Source organism: Prunus mume, linkage group LG8 (assembly GCF_029339155.1).
Source record: "Prunus mume cultivar Tortuosa linkage group LG8, ASM2933915v1, whole genome shotgun sequence".
NCBI lineage: Eukaryota > Viridiplantae > Streptophyta > Magnoliopsida > Rosales > Rosaceae > Prunus > Prunus mume.
Window position 1 is genome coordinate 5,141,814 of NC_142705.1, and position 15,924 is coordinate 5,157,737.

The window sequence follows — 15,924 nt, forward strand, 5'->3', positions numbered from 1 at the left end:
GTAGCTACTATAATCTATCAACACTTTCAATGTGATCCAAACTCTCACTCATGTCATGTAACATAACGAAAATGATGAATTATTTATCAATTAGTTGTTAGTCTAATTATTAAACTTTATTTATTTATTTATGAAAAATAGTTTACATGGAGATTGACTAATCTCATCACTAATATTAGAGCAGACTCACAATCTCGAATCGGAATGACTTACATGTGGGACCCAATCACATACAATGCAAGGGCTTACTAACTAAACATTGGTGGGGTGGGGCTACATACAGTGGTGGGGCTCTAATTATTATGCTTTTCCTATTCTTAATATTGGAAGAAGTCACAAGCTCAAATCACATTTTCTCTCCGAGAATGATTTTTTTTTTCATTAAATAAAAAAGCGAAGGAATGCAACATCTGTTATAATTTTAGTCAACAAATGCAACGAAAATGTAATCACTTCGGCCACTAATCTGTTTCGCTTCATCCCAAAGAAACTTGTTATTGACTCTACAAACATCCCAGGCCATAAGCCCCGTACATATTGTTTGGGTACATACACACAACATTCACATTCATGGATTAAGGTCCCAAAAAAATCACACAAATTTGCCTTAAAATCTACAAAGCTGATTTTCTAATTTATTATTAACTTTGTACTTATTACATCGACCAATAATACCATAAAATGGCCGGCTTACATTTTGGGAAAAAAGTCATTACTTGGGGTAAAAGACTGATTCTCCCAATTATTTGACATATATAGCGCATAGCTCTCTTCATATTAAGTTACACGGCAATAAACCAGTGGCGTATGTTTCATACAATCCCAGAAGCATTTGCTATGCACCGGACTGCGAGGCTGCCTTCTGAACAAAACCCTTAATGTCGAAAGCATCGGTGCCCTTTTTTGTTATGACACCCTGCTTAGATAACAAAAGGTCATCAGATTCAAACACAACAGGCTCTAATTGATTATTTCTCATAGAGTGAGAGTGGATACCTTCTCTGTTATGATGCCGGCAATTAGATTAGCAGGGGTAACATCAAACGCTGGGTTCCAGACAGAGATTCCAGATGCAGCAACTTGTTCCCCGAGTCCCCCTTGTGAGTGCAACAATTCCTTTGGAGACCTTTCCTCTATTATTATCTCTTGTCCAGAAGAAAGAGCTAAGTCGACGGAAGTAAGTGGTGCAGCGACAAAAAATGGAATGTTATGGTACTTTGCGCTTACGGCAAGACTGTAGGTCCCAATCTTGTTCGCAGTGTCACCTGAAGTAAGTGAAAAGGAAATCAGTTACACAAAACCTTTGTAAATAAGAATGCTAAAGCAATGAGTTGTTGATTTGTTTCAAATACCATTTGCAGCAACACGATCTGCTCCAACAACTACAGCATTCACACGTCCATCTTTCATTAATGCAGCTGCAGCCGAATCTACTACAAGAGTGGCAGGTATGTTATCATGCACCAACTCAAATGCTGTAAGTCTGGATCCCTGCATTTAGTTGAGAATCATAATAATATATATATCAATTTTTCTCAAAAAATTTAAAAATATGTATCAATAATATTCAGTAGCGCACTTTGAATGCTTAAACTAAGTGAGAGGATAAATACAACCACCATTTCAATGACCTAACAATTACACCACACACAATACAAATAACACCAAGGCAGGCTTCCCATCAAGATGCAAAAGTAAGTCCCGAGGATACTTTCACCTGACCTCAAACAACAGCATGCAACTACTCCCAAGATCACTTTGTTTAACTAATTTCCTCATTTTATATATGTGAATACCACGGAGAATTCTTTTGAGGATGCTAACAGAAAACTATGAACAACTAAAGAGTAGACACTCACTTGGTTGAATGGGCGTGTCTCTGTACAATAGGCCCTTTCTAACGCTCCTTCAGTATGAAGTGAACGTATAACACCAAGGGCAGTACCATAACCAGCTGTTGCAAGACTAGAAATACAAAACATAACAGAGTCAGAAAAGACCTATATGCAAAATTCAGTACATATACGTAAAACCTCCACAATGTATTGTAGGGATTTCATGACTCTGTTATGTTTTGTATAAAAGCTTGTGGAGGTTTTACGTATATGTACTGAATTTTGTGGTTGAGCATGTGACTCTGTTATGTTTATACATCAGACATGTTATATATAATAATTTTCAGTGCAAAATTCAGTACAATAGGCCCTTTATTTGTGGAGCACATGCTCAACCTACACAAAACCCATACGGGCAACCACAAAATGCAATAACCAAATCATGAAGGATGCGTCCCAAGAAACTACCTGCCAGTGTTGCAATGGGTCAACATAGAAATGCTCTTAGAGTTTTCCAGTAGGTGCTGAATGAAACTTGCTCCATAAGACCCAATAGCTTTGTTTGAAGCAACATCGTCCTTGAGCATAATTTCAGAAGCTTCTATAAAAGCCTATAAAATAAACAAACAAAGCAAGTATAATGGAATATTAGCAACAGAAATGAAGCAAGTACCAGCAAGTACAATGTCACTAACCTAAAACAATAGAATTATAGAAGTAATTAGTTAATACCTCAAACACATTCTTCGCATCCGAAGTTGCAGCAGCTACCGTGGATGCAAGTTGTCTTAGTTTAGCTGCAGCATCTGAAAGATTGACAGCAGTTGGTCGGCTGAAGAACCATCAAAGAAAAAACAACACAATCAGAATGCCATCTTCTAAACTATACAATTTATACACCTGAAAATTATTATATATAACATGTGCAAACCTGGAGACCAGATATTCCAATTTCATTACAATGAAAGAAAACGCTTCATCGGGTGTTCCATTGAAATCCTCCAAGTTAAACACTTCTACAGCCAAGGACAGAGCTGCGGCAATGGCAATGGCAGGCGCACCGCGCACCACCATATCTTTGATCGCATGCCTGAAACACAACAAACCCAATTCGTGAATTTGACAAATTAACAGTTAAAAGCAAATGGGAAAGAGCGAGCTTTTTTGGTCCTTACCATCCATCTGTGGAGTCTCGGATATCCAAGTATGTAGTTTGCAGAGGTAGCTTCCTCTGTTCAAAACCCACAAACCTAACAGTTAATTGGAAGCTAATTCTATCCTTACAGAGCTAAATTACCCAAAAACAATAAATAAAAACGAAATTAATTGGATTATTATTATTATATAGAGAGAGAGAGAGACCTGATCGAGTAGCTGAAGCGAGCCACGCTTGTAGCAGATAGACTGGAGAGAGTTGGCCGCTTCGGTGCCTTCTGTGAACTCCGAGTTAAGGGCCATTCCAGCAGAGCCTAGTACGACGACGTTCCGACGATGGATAGTTAGGGATTAAAGTGGGAGAAGAAAGAGGAGGCGAACCTAAGATTACCTGAAGGTGATGTAAGAGGGTAGCTTTTGTGTCTGCTGCTGCTTCAGTCAGCTGAACTCCCCTCTTTTCTTCTTCCTCTTCTCCTTCGTTTGTCGTGGAGAGTGACGCGAGCAGTGTGGCGTGGAGTGAACCGTTCCTAAAGGGACCGTGTCGTAAAAGCGCACAAACCTGACAGCACAGGCCCAATTCTTTGTGAAAGCACTATACCATAAAATGTTAGGGCCCATTTGATATATGATTCAGAAAACCGTACCGTTTTGCATGTGATTGCTAAACTTTATTCAAAATTTGAGTTAAAATGATTAGTAAAGTTTTTTATTTTCCTGAAAAATGCCATATTTTAAATTATTTTAATATGCGGACATGGGGTTCGAGGGGTGTGCAAGATTCAATTTAATCTGATCAAATCGATCGATCCATTCCAATCCAATTTTAATCAATTTCGATAATTTGGCAATTCTTTGATTCCTAATTTTCAAAACTGACATTATTAGATTGGATGACATATTTGCTTGTGATGATCCAATTCAATCCAATCTAATTAGTTTCATATTTATTTTGCTCACTTGATAATTTTCATTAAGAAAGTTATAAACATTTTAAGTAATTTGATGGAGTTATGTTTAATATATTATCAAATCAAAATAATTTTATGTAGCATTTCATTTATATTTTATATTTATTTATATTAAAATGTTTGATTATATTAAATTTGACGATAAATGTTTCATATTTTATTATGAAAACCGATCACCCAATCCGATCCGATCCAATGACGATAAACCTTCATTGTGATCGGATCGGATTGGAAAAGTCATAATCCAATTTATATTGGATCGGATGCACATTGATGAAATTGTTTGGTTTCAAACCAATACAAAGGGGTAGACACGCTACTACTTTAAACGACTGATCTGACCCATATTTGTGATCAGTGAAATTATTATAACTAGCTATTTTTATATTTTGCTCGTCCACCAATGCCAGATAAAAGCTTGGTTAACCTTAAAATTTAATTTATTTCCATAAAGTGAAACCCAAAAATAAAAAACTTTAACTTAAAAAAGTTATATATTGTAAAGATTGACTAGTTTTATTTTCTCTTTCTTGATTAGTCGCACTTGGCTAACCTCATAAAATTACATATTGGCTCGTGAATGACTAGTTAGTCCGCATGTGATGCTTTCAAAATTTATTCGTTTGGCAAAGGGTTCTTTGGAAATGAGTTTTTCAATGAAATTCAAATCGCAATTATTTTTCGAAATATTGGATTCAAAATTCTTTAGGCATGGGACTTCGAATTCTAAATTTTGAATCTCATATTCTCTTGAGCTCAAACTCTATATTTGGTTAGAATACTTAGGACTCCAAACTCGACATCTTGACATGGAGGACTTGAGACCTCAACCAAAATTTACACTTCCGAACCCTTGATATTAGACGAATTCCAACTCACATACTAATGCCGATAATATTTTCATGATTTTGAAAATAATTTCATAGTTAACACTAAATGTGTTTTCAAATATTAGAAGTACAAAAATTACAATGCATAAATCTTTTTATTGGATTGTGGAATGGACCTATCAATTAAGGAAGATGAATATAAAATGGATCCTCTTTACTTGTAATAAGATTCTCATTTTTCTTGCAAATTACAATTTGATATATATGTAAAAATAATTTATCAAAAACATAAAAAGAAAATAATCAGTTAACCATGTTTTTTTTTTCCTCGCATATACATTAGTTTGCTGTCAATAGCAGTATGACATGTGTGGATAAATTTTTATTTATATATTTTTTATGAATTATTTTTAAATATGTGTTAAACTGTAATTCGCAGAAAGAATAAATATTTTGTTAAAGTAAAAAAAAAAAGAGGAGGCAAGTAGCATCCTTAATCATGATCCTTCTCTCTAACCAATCAGCAAGAACTGTGTCCATTTCGCATAACATTTGGAGTTATGACCATTTGTTATTATATTAAAAAAGAACATAAAAAATTTATAAAAAGAAGAGAACATAAAGAAAAAGATGAATATATAGAGTCAAGTCATTTGACGCTTTAACCATGAAAGTTGACATGACACGCACTCATTTTTCATGTGCCAATCACACTAATTCATGGTAATTAATTAGTTGATTTGTCCTAAAAATAAAACAATATTATGTTTTTGTCAAAATTTTGAAATTTATTAATTTTCCGTGATACTTGTAAGTCGTCGTCAATGTTTGAATATCCGTACGCTTGCTGTCTACAACTGTGTGTGTATGCGCCTAAACGTCTTCAAGGCGTTGTGATGTGCGTCCAAACCCATTATTTATTTTGCTGATTATATTTTTTTCATAATTTTTAAATTCCATTTCTCTCGCTGTCTTCATTACACCTTGTTATGCCAAACAAATTTCTCCACGGCTCCATTTCCTTATAAAATTTCATCAACTTCCCAATTTGTTCAGATATTCTATGCTATTTCGGCAACTATTTGTTGCTGTTTTGATTTGTCGGGAGGTTGCTGACGTTTTTGGGCTGTTTTCCTCTCAGGTATTCTTCTTCTCAGATTCAGCTAAAATCTAATCTCTGATTTATACCATTTCAGATCCATTTTATTTTCTTCTATATTTGCTTTTAGCTCTTGCCATATTGGTTTTCTGTATTGGGAAATATGTACTTGATCTGCTTTTGCATGTTACTGAGAAAATGAAAGGTAGGTTTTAAATGGAGTACGGAGAATGCTATTTTTTCAGCTTATAATCCGAAATTTTGTTGGAAGTTAGAACAACCCATGATTGCTTAACCTTTTGTATGCTAGGATTTTGCATCCACAATGTAATTGTTTCTCTGATTTGGGTTTTTGTTTCTGCAATCAATTTGTTTGAAGTGGGCAACTGTTAAATTACTATATATGAATTTCAATACCCAGAAACTGTGTGTCATTGCTTAGGTTTAAGTTCTAACATTCTTATTTGATCTCTTATTGTGCATATAGAATGAAAGGAAGCTTTTATGGATTGAAGGGTAAACATCTCTCTCTTATTACCATTGTTCTCATGTGTACCGCCATTCTTATATGGGGATGGGAGAAGACCCCACTTCTTGCTAACTTGGTACCGCCCCAAACCCTTTTAGAATTGGATCCAGGTTTGTCTCCAATAGTACGTTCCTTTTCCTTTAGACAAAATTTATTGACTTTCTGTCAATAGCTTACAATTTGGTTGCACTGAATAATAATTCGTAGATTTACTCACAGTTCTTATTTTCCTTTTCATGTATGGTGCAGAGACATATGATGATTCTGTAGATAACTCTATAGAGTTTGTACCATCAGAACCAGAAATACATGTGGACAGAGGTGTAGCAACGTTTGCACAAAGGGACACTGTAAAAGAAGAATCATATGAAGCAGCTCAACTAGGTTCTGAGCAAAGCTCTCAAAAAAGCAATGAGATTAGTAGTGATCTAGTAACAACCCACGTTAAGGAGAGTGGTACGATATTGTTTCTTTTATTAATTTTGTTGTTGTTGTGTGTTCTTTGGGTTATATACTATATGAAGAGTTTGTATTGGTCCGTGTTTTTATTTATATGTTGCTGTTCTGATTGTATATCTCTACTTCTTGTGCTCATAAGAGTAGCATGAGTAGTGTTGCCAAATCATATTTTTTCTGTTGAAATTATCTTATTATGATGTTACTGTGTTTTTCTAAAATTTAACATGTTCAAATTTCCACGTTCATGGTTCCTTAAATCTGTTTTGCTTTTAACATTACATCCAAAGTCATCTATATGCTTTAAACATCATGAAATAATATGGATTTAAATTTTGTATATTATCATGGTGCAGGGATTTTCTTAAATGGAGCAAAAGATAAGCAAGTTCAGGAAGCAGATAGAGATGGCAATGCAGAATGCTCCACCTGCTCAACAAGGGCTGATGGAAAGGACGTAGAAATAGTTGAAGAAAAAGGTTCAAATCAAGAAGAACAAACAGCAGTTGATACAAGACACAAAGAAAAAGCCGAGGAAAAGAATTCTGACCTACAGAACCAAAATGTGGACCTAGTGACACCAATAGGTTCTACATATACAAATACCTCAGTTGACAAATTGACAACTCCCACGCAAACTCCAGGTAACTCTTGAAGTTATGTTATAAATTAGGCTTTTGTTTTTGAAAAATTGTCTTGCAGGGTATTTTGCTTTTTAACTTCTGGAAAGATCGATCAAGAGTATCTATCTAGACCAATATGTTTTTCTGTTTTGTTATCACTGATTACTCATTCTCATTTATCTGACCACAGCACCAGTCTGTAATTATTCGAAAGGAAAATGGGTTGTAGACAATAAGAAGCCTTTGTATTATGGGCATGGTTGCAAGCAATGGCTGTCAGGGATGTGGGCTTGCCGGTTGACACAGCGGACAGATTTTGCCTATGAAAAACTTTCATGGCAGCCAAAAGATTGTCAAATGGAAGAATTTGAAGGCTCTAAGTTCTTGAAAAGGTATTACAATGTTAAAATTTAAAATTAAAAGTCATCATGCGGAAGGTTTCATTATATAAATTTTTTATTTTTCCAAATTTTGGACTTGGTCTGATGTGGCTGTAGAATCCCATGTCTATAAATCTGATCTATAATGATTGTTTTCCCTATAATGTAACACATTTTTGCCTCAAGTTAACAAATTTCTCAAGTTGCAGTGTTTGAGTTAGTAGATCGTTTCTTCAGATAATATATTAAAGTAGAGTAATCTTCCTTTGAGGTCTATCATGACTACATTTAGAAGCAATGCCTCTTATCTTGAAAACATAAGTTTCCTTCGAGGAAATGTTGGTGCTTCATAGACCATTGGTATTTCTGCACTTTACCTTAGTTGCTAGGCCTTGCAGGGCTGTCCAAATAATGGTCACCTCATATGCTACCTTGCATCCCATTTTCTCTTGTCCTCTCAACTATTTGAAATTTTTGGTATTTAACCTCTTTGGATGATTTATAATGTGAGTATTGTGTTGTTGCTTTCAGGATGCAAGACAAAACTCTAGCTTTTGTTGGAGATTCATTGGGCCGACAGCAGTTCCAGTCTTTAATGTGTATGATCACAGGTGGTAAGGAGAGACATGATGTCATGGATGTGGGGATGGAGTATGGGATAGCCCAGGCACGTGGTGATGCCCGCCCTAGTGGTTGGGCATACCGGTTCCCAAGCACGAACACTACCATCCTCTATTACTGGTCATCGACCCTCTGCGATGTGGAGCCTATTAATGTCACAAACCCAGCCACTGATTATGCCATGCACCTTGATCGGCCACCAGCGTTCTTGCGCCATTATATTCACAAATTTGATGTCCTGGTCCTCAATACAGGGCACCACTGGAATCGTGGAAAGCTTAAGGCTAACCGCTGGGTAATGCATGTTGAGGGTGTGCCAAACACTAACAAGAAGATAGCAGTGATTTGGAGGGCCAAGAATGTGACAGTCCACAGTGTTGTTAATTGGGTGAACTCACAGCTCCCAAAATATCCAGGCCTCAAAGCGTTCTACCGGACCCTCTCGCCTAGGCATTTTGTTGGTGGGGACTGGAACACAGGAGGAAGCTGTGACAACACCACTCCTATGTCAATAGGAAAGGAAGTATTGCAAGATGTGTCAAATGACCCAGATGCTGCAGGCGCAGTGCAGGGAACAGGGGTTAAGCTCTTGGACATAACAGCTCTATCCCAGGTTCGAGATGAGGGTCATATATCTCGGTTCAGCATTACAGCCAAATCAGGGGTGCAAGATTGTCTGCATTGGTGTTTACCTGGTGTTCCAGATACATGGAATGAAATTCTTTTTGCACAAATCTAGTCCAATGAATTAAGACGCTGATGTCAAATGCCTTGGAAGGGTTCTAAGGGTCAGGTAAAACGCCAAAGGCCTCTATGCTGCTATCCGAATGCCAATCTCCTATAAATGCTGCAATCTCAAAGAAGGGGGGATGTCAGCAGTGGAGTTCTGCATAGATGTTAGGTGCCAAGTTTGATCAGGGCAGAAAATGGCAACCAGATGGCTCACAGGCGATAACATACTGTGGACAAAATGAATCCCTACCTTCTCTTAAGTTTTGGTTATTTCACTTAATCCTAACTCGGTGGTTGTCGGAGAAAGCACCGCTACAGGTACAGCTGAGAAGGGCATTCTTGAAGTGAGGTTCAAATGTTCTGCATATTAGTGCCAAGACTGATCTAGTAATGGATATGATGTGAAATTCTGTCTGATAATTTATTACTGTACATTTTATATCTAATTACAAATAGTCTATAGAGCTTCATTCCCCTTATATATGGTAACCATATAAGCATTATTGTCACAGAGGAGAGGAACATTTTTTTTTCCTATGTATATCAACTTCAAATGCATTGGTTGACCTTTCATCGGAATCAATTACGTATGATGACTTTTTCAGAGTGTCGATAACAAATTCTTGACTTTTTCAGAGTCGATAACAAATTCTAGAAAGAGGTAGGGATAAAAAAGTGACTATTGATCAATGATTCCGATTTTGTTAAGTTCGTTTCAATGTGTTGGCGCGGGCCTAGATTTTATTCTCTCTCTCAAACTATCCATACTGGAAAAAATAAAAAAAGGAATAATTTGACTCTCAAGTCATGCCCTCGTCTCGTCTGATCTTTTTCCTTTTTTATAAAAAAAAAAATATTATTTAATTAAGTTCCTTTCGTGTCACAAAATCTACTCCATCTAATATTTTTAGTGACACAAACAGATAGACGACAGCAATGCCACGTTGACCTTATATCCAAGCGACAGCTCATAGGGTGTCAATTCAACGTTCCACGAGAGTCCATTATGTTAATCTCTCGTTTAGGAAAAAAAAGGTCCATGTCCTAATCAATCGCACTTCCTAATTATCCACTTAATCATCCGCGCAATCAACCATTGAAGTTAGATTACGCGCTTCGATTCGCCGACGTACATTTCAATGGCGCCACCCAATCTTCGCCACCCAGCACACTGAACACGCAACGCTGCGTCCTCCGCAAAGCACACGATCCCAATTCCCCGCCTGAACCCCACGTGTTGATCGTCCATTCGTCCAAAGCCAGCTGGTCTCTCAAACTGGAGCCCATCGAAAAACCAGCCTAAATATTCAAAAAAAAAAAGCAAAACCCCATTCCTAACGGTCACACGCATCTCTCTCTCTCTGTCATCTCTCTCGCTCGCTAATTTGCAATTTGCGTTGAACATCAATCCGATATAACATTCGCGTCTCTCACAAACCCTAATCTCGGATCCCAATCCCTGATCGTCCGAAATGGCCGAGGAGTTCTCCAAAGCCGTGGATGACGGTCTCAAGCTCTCCAAACGATTATACTTTGGGAAGGATCGAGCGGTGTCACCGCCGAAGCCGCCGCCGTCGATGGACAAAACGACGTCGGGCGCCTTCCTCCCGACGGCACCGATGGTTTACGCGGTCATTTTTGACCCGGCCATTGTCGACAACCCGGACATCCCCAGCTACCAGCCTCACGTGCACGGCAGGTGCGACCCCGCCGCGCTCATTCCTCTCCCGATGAACCGGGTCGAGCTTGAGGTCGATTGTTATATGGACACCGCCTTTGTTCGGGTCACCGGTCGTGGAGGGTCCATTGCGTCAAGGGTAACAAGAGCTGCGGTTGCCGCGTTGCCATTCCTATGGGTGAACAGGTACGTGAATTGAGAAAAGTTTGAATCTTTTTAAAGTGTTCGTCTGTGAATTCGATCTCTTTTGAGTCTCTGGTTGTCAAACAAGCTGTTGGGCTTGTGAAGTTAGATAGTGATGTTATTTTTCAGAAATGGAACTTTGAAGTTGATTGAATTTGTGTCTGTTGATTTTGATCCTCTTGTTAAGCAATATATATTTTGGCTAACAGGGTTCAATTCTAGGTGTTGAGGTCGACGTAAATGGTAAATCGTTCCATACTCAACTAAGTCAATTGGAAGATGAAAAGGAGATAGAGAAGATGGCCCAAGCAGAGGGAGGCTTTCTCAAACTCAAACCTCATATATTTACATTAACAACACCCCAGGTAATTACTTATGAAGAATCCTTTATCTTTAATCTATTTATTTTTTCTCTAATATGCATTGTTCTTGTTTTTCAAGGTCAATGGGGGAGCCAATCTCTCAATCAAAATGAGTTGGTCTCAGAAAATACTGTATGCAAATGGCGATTTCTCTTTGAATATTCCATTCACTTTTCCTGAATTTGTGGTTCCCGCGGGAAAGAAATACCTTAAAAAGGAAAAGATCCACTTAAACGTGAACTCTGGTATTGGAACTGAAGTTCTATCCAAGAGAATTAGTCATCCTTTGAAGGTTCAACTTTAATCATAACTCAGAGGGCTTACTTTCTTATTATTTCATAAGCAAGGTGGCCAATATTTTAAAACTTTTTCTTCACTTGTCCAGGAATTACGGGGAGGCCAAGTAGGAAAATTGGGTTTTGTATATGGGGCAGATGTTCTCACTTGGTCAAACACTGACTTTAGCTTCTCATATGTGGTAAGGCTCATGAGCATTTTTTGTCTGTGTATTGATTATCATGAATATACTTACAAAAGAGGGTTTCTTGGAGTGGAAAAACACATGATATTTGATTCCAGATAGATGCATGGGCGTATTCAAGAAATCTTCTAAGCTCCTGTGCACAGATTCTACAAATTCTTTCTAACACATTTGTGCATTTCTAGGTCTCTTCAAGTCATATACATGGTGCTGTTCTCGTGCAGTCACCACCCATGCATGATGTTGATCAAAGAGAGATTTTCTCTGTCTATCTTCTACCAGGAAACCAGAAGAACAGAAAGGTTGGTATTGTATTAAATAGAACTTCTACTGTTCTTTCTAAGTATGTCTTACTCTTCTTCTCTTTTTTATTTTTATTTTTAAAATTATTCTTATCATCCCTCTTAATTGGTCGTCCAGGTTTTCAGAAAGGATGTAGCTTTTGTTGTTGATATAAGTGGAAGTATGAAGGGAAAGCCTCTTGATGATACTAAGAGTGTACTATCTGCAGCCCTCTCTAAGCTTGATCCAGAAGATTCATTCTGCATTATAGCTTTTAATGGACAGACTTTTGTGTCATCTACGTCAATGAAATCAGCTACCAAGGAGGCTGTTGAAAAGGCCATTGAGTGGATTGGCATAAATCTTATTGCTGGTGGTGATACAGATATTTTAAATCCACTTAACCAGGTATTGTCTCGTGCTCCTTTGCCTCTTTGTGATTTCTGCAGTTGGAGTTCACCATTATGGTTTTGTTTCTGGTTCTTTCATGCATAAACACAAGCATGTGTTAAGGCGCAGTATACCAGTCAGAAATGTAATTTCAATGAGTATCCGTTCTTCATCTTTTTGTATTCTTTGGTTTACCTTCTATATTTTTACCCCTATCATATATGTTCTGCATTAACATGACATCATTATGGACGTATTTATTTTATTTTGTTTGTTCCTTTGTTTTAGGCAATAGAGATGCTATCCAATACTCGGGATTCAATTCCTATCATCTTCCTTGTTACCGATGGGGCTGTTGAAGATGAGAGACACATTTGTGATGTAATGAAAAAGCGTCTTACAGAAGCAGGTTCTATAGCTCCACGCATTTGCACTTTTGGAATAGGTGAGGGTTTAGCTATTTTGTGCCACTAGAGATCAGGCTAGTAGTGGCAGATTATTATATTCCTCAAAACTGATTTGAATTGTGACATTATAAACTCTTTCAGATGATTAATAATCACTTGACAGAATTTTCTTCTCTTCCAGTTTAGAGTCCCATCTTTTTTTTATCATCAAGCCCGCATTTTATTAAGTCTACTGGCATTTAAAGGAGATAATATCAACTCTATTGTATGCTCTACCTTCTGGCTAACTTTTATCTGAAATATTCCAGGTTCATTCTGCAACCATTATTTCCTGTGGATGCTTGCAATGATTGGCAGGGGCCATTATGATGCTGCGTACGATGTAGGTGAGTTCACTATTTTCTTTTGGGAAAGAATCTTGTATCCTGAAGACTGTGTTTTGTACTTCAGGTTGCATGATATTTTCGAAATTTTGTATAAAAAAACATATGAATCATTGGACCTTAGAGCTTGTATGAATCTTGTTCCGTTTTGTCATCTTAAAAGCTGTTATAAGCCCTACACTTGTAAAAACTCGACCTTCATATCGTACAAATTGTATGATTTACCTCCATTTGTTGTCATATGTTTTTTTTTTTGGACAAAGTCTGTTGTCATATGTGGGCCCTGAACAAATATCATGAATTTGACAAAACCATATATAACACAATAAAACATCAGCTGAGTCCTTCCATTCACTGCATCAATCCTTCTATATGAAGATATACAAGAAATTTTATGCTAACTTCTTGTAGATGTTAAACTTAATTAAACCCTTAATTTTTTTTTCAATGTTCAGATTTTGTCGAGTCTCGGATGCAGAACTTATTTATCAGAGCTTCATCTCTGATTCTTACAAATATAAGCCTTGAGACATTGGATGATCTTGACGAAGTTGAGGTATTCTCATTCTGATTTAAAATTTATGGACCTTTTGTATTTACAATGCTACGCAACCTTACACATTGAATTACTGGCTATTTCATTTGGACAACTTATCCAACTTGCATCAAATTTAACAATTTATCTTGACTTATCATGACATATTTGCAATTTATGCGGTAGGTGTTCCCTTCCCATATTCCAGACCTCTCATCTGAGAGTCCATTAACTGTATCTGGCAGATTCCGAGGAAGTTTTCCCAACACGCTTAAAGCTAAAGGCCTCTCACCTGATATGTCTAGTATTGTGATCGATTTGAAGTTACAAGATGCAAAGGACATACCTCTTGACAGGGTAAGGCTGCTACTAAGGCACTGATTTGTGAGCTTAACTTCAGTTTGACTTCTGCTCCTTAATCTTGTTAGAAAGAAAAAAAATTATGAGTAAATATGTATATGGGCTAGATGTATCTGTTTCTGATAATTTTGTTATTGAGTTGGCTTTGCCAGCTCTGTATTTCCATGAACTGAATGACGGTGTTCCTTACCTTACCTCCTACTGGATTGTACAGTTATTTCCATGCTTACATGGTTCCAAATCATGTTCCACTTAGTCTTTGCCTAAGTTGTAGGTGCTTAGTCTCACAAAATATCTGCCTCATAACTTATGCATGATTACATTAATGACCCATTTCGGTATATGTTAGGGTTCTGTATGTTTTTATTCCGGTTAAAAAAACTTCCTCTTGTCATAGGAGTTCCACATGTAGCAATCTCTGTGGTTGTTCCTTATGTCCTGTTTCTTGACAACTTCCCCCTTTTCTAACAGGTATGTGCAAAAGGGCAGATTGAGTTGCTGACTGCTCAGGCTTGGTTGGCAGATAACAAACAGCTTGAGGACAAGGTTTGTTGCTTGTTTTATTGTATTCTTCACCACCATGAAAAATAAAATGTAGAAAGGTTTCATAGAACTGGATCATGTACAATGGTAAATAGCTTTGATTTATAAGTCATCGGTTTTCCCAGCCTGGTGTGCTGACACAAAGTTGTTCATGTGTAGGAATTAATTTTATAATTGATTCTATTCCTGTCATCAATTTCTACTTCGTAGTAATTATGAGTATCTCTTATTCTATTTCCTTCTATTGGCAGGTAGCTAAATTGAGCATACAGTCCCATGTTGTGAGTGAGTATACGCGCATGATCATAGTTGACAAAGAACAATCTGGACCACAAGAGGTAACCATTTATTAAGAAGAACTAAAATACTGCTGTCACCAAGTCCATAACTTTATCAATTCATGTAAAATTAGTGTTACTTTCTTGATTTATTCTTCGTTTTTGAACATTTTTCATTTCCAAGATGATTGCAAGTATAGGTGAAAACCGGTAATTTCATATGACTGATAAAATGTAAAACCATTATTTTCTGACTGGTTCTTCAACGAACATCATAACAGGCACCAAAGAAAAGCCGCATTAAGATGAAAGATTCTGAAAGCCAGAGACCGATATTGCTATCAAGTCTGTCCATTGGCTTTGGCAACTTAGTGGCAACTTCCGAGAACGTTCCTCCAGGATCCGAAGAACCAAAACAGCCGGAAGCTGCTGAGATTTTTGCCAGGGCAGCATCAAATTGCTGTGGCTCTATGTGCACTCACTGCTGTTGCATGGGCTGCATCAAATGTTTCTCCAGGATAAATCCTCAATGTGCAAATGTATTTGCCCAGCTCTGCACTGGTCTAGCATGTGTCGGCTGCCTCAAATGCTGCTCCTTTTGCTGCCGTGGATGCGGAGACGGTGGATCATAAATCTTGGCCATACAAACCCTCCTCTCTTGTAGAATAGTGTATAGGATTTTGTTCTTTCTCTTGGACTGGCATCAAATACGCACGGCTAGACAGCTAGTTCTATACTCGGTCTTATGATTAGACAAACAATTCATACTGTTATAATGATACTGTTTGGGCTCTTATGACAGTCTGGGTGAACC

At 37.4% G+C, this 15,924-nt stretch overlaps 3 protein-coding genes across 4 annotated transcripts; 2 read left to right on the forward strand and 1 right to left on the reverse strand.

The window, feature by feature from the left end:
- Positions 1-475: 475 nt before the first annotated feature.
- On the reverse strand, positions 476-3,523 carry LOC103340605 (NagB/RpiA/CoA transferase-like superfamily protein). Of its 2 annotated transcripts, XM_008244036.2 has the most exons (10): positions 3,382-3,523; positions 3,198-3,304; positions 3,011-3,066; positions 2,767-2,925; positions 2,568-2,667; positions 2,304-2,446; positions 1,860-1,965; positions 1,353-1,491; positions 997-1,265; positions 476-916 (listed from the first exon to the last, which is right to left on the reverse strand). In XM_008244036.2, exons 2-10 carry the CDS (start codon positions 3,291-3,293, stop codon positions 836-838), a joined length of 1,149 nt encoding a protein of 382 aa, XP_008242258.2. In that variant the 5' UTR covers positions 3,294-3,304; positions 3,382-3,523; the 3' UTR covers positions 476-835. The 2 variants fall into 2 exon arrangements, with proteins under 2 accessions (XP_008242258.2, XP_088898650.1); XM_089042524.1 differs by having other exon boundaries at positions 3,198-3,487.
- Positions 3,524-5,586: 2,063 nt separating this feature from the next.
- TBL16 (TRICHOME BIREFRINGENCE-LIKE 16) lies at positions 5,587-9,707 on the forward strand. Its single transcript, XM_089042222.1, has 6 exons — positions 5,587-5,929; positions 6,375-6,526; positions 6,666-6,872; positions 7,229-7,516; positions 7,686-7,887; positions 8,407-9,707. The coding sequence occupies exons 2-6, from the start codon at positions 6,376-6,378 to the stop codon at positions 9,233-9,235; spliced, it is 1,677 nt and encodes a 558-aa protein (XP_088898348.1). The 5' UTR covers positions 5,587-5,929; position 6,375; the 3' UTR covers positions 9,236-9,707.
- A 651-nt stretch (positions 9,708-10,358) lies between these two features.
- On the forward strand, positions 10,359-15,911 carry LOC103340607 (inter-alpha-trypsin inhibitor heavy chain-like protein). Its single transcript, XM_008244037.3, is given in 14 exon segments — positions 10,359-11,019; positions 11,022-11,092; positions 11,299-11,454; positions 11,531-11,743; positions 11,837-11,929; positions 12,118-12,234; positions 12,353-12,622; positions 12,893-13,049; positions 13,320-13,397; positions 13,850-13,950; positions 14,116-14,286; positions 14,761-14,835; positions 15,084-15,170; positions 15,392-15,911. Coding segments are annotated over 14 exon segments (2,259 nt in total). The 5' UTR covers positions 10,359-10,700; the 3' UTR covers positions 15,743-15,911.
- Positions 15,912-15,924: the final 13 nt, after the last annotated feature.

Excerpts from the sequence above, each read along its gene's own strand:
- TBL16 (XM_089042222.1), top strand. The coding sequence starts at position 6,376 with ATGAAAGGAAGCTTTTATGGATTGAAGGGTAAACATCTCTCTCTTATT. Across the intron at positions 6,527-6,665 it reads CCTTTTAGAATTGGATCCAG|AGACATATGATGATTCTGTA; the intron begins GTTTGTCTCCAA and ends TGTATGGTGCAG. Across the intron at positions 6,873-7,228 it reads AACCCACGTTAAGGAGAGTG|GGATTTTCTTAAATGGAGCA; the intron begins GTACGATATTGT and ends ATCATGGTGCAG.
- LOC103340605 (XM_008244036.2), bottom strand. The coding sequence starts at position 3,293 with ATGGCCCTTAACTCGGAGTTCACAGAAGGCACCGAAGCGGCCAACTCT. Across the intron at positions 2,668-2,766 it reads TTGGAATATCTGGTCTCCAG|CCGACCAACTGCTGTCAATC; the intron begins GTTTGCACATGT and ends ATGGTTCTTCAG. Across the intron at positions 1,966-2,303 it reads ACCCATTGCAACACTGGCAG|TCTTGCAACAGCTGGTTATG; the intron begins GTAGTTTCTTGG and ends TTGTATTTCTAG.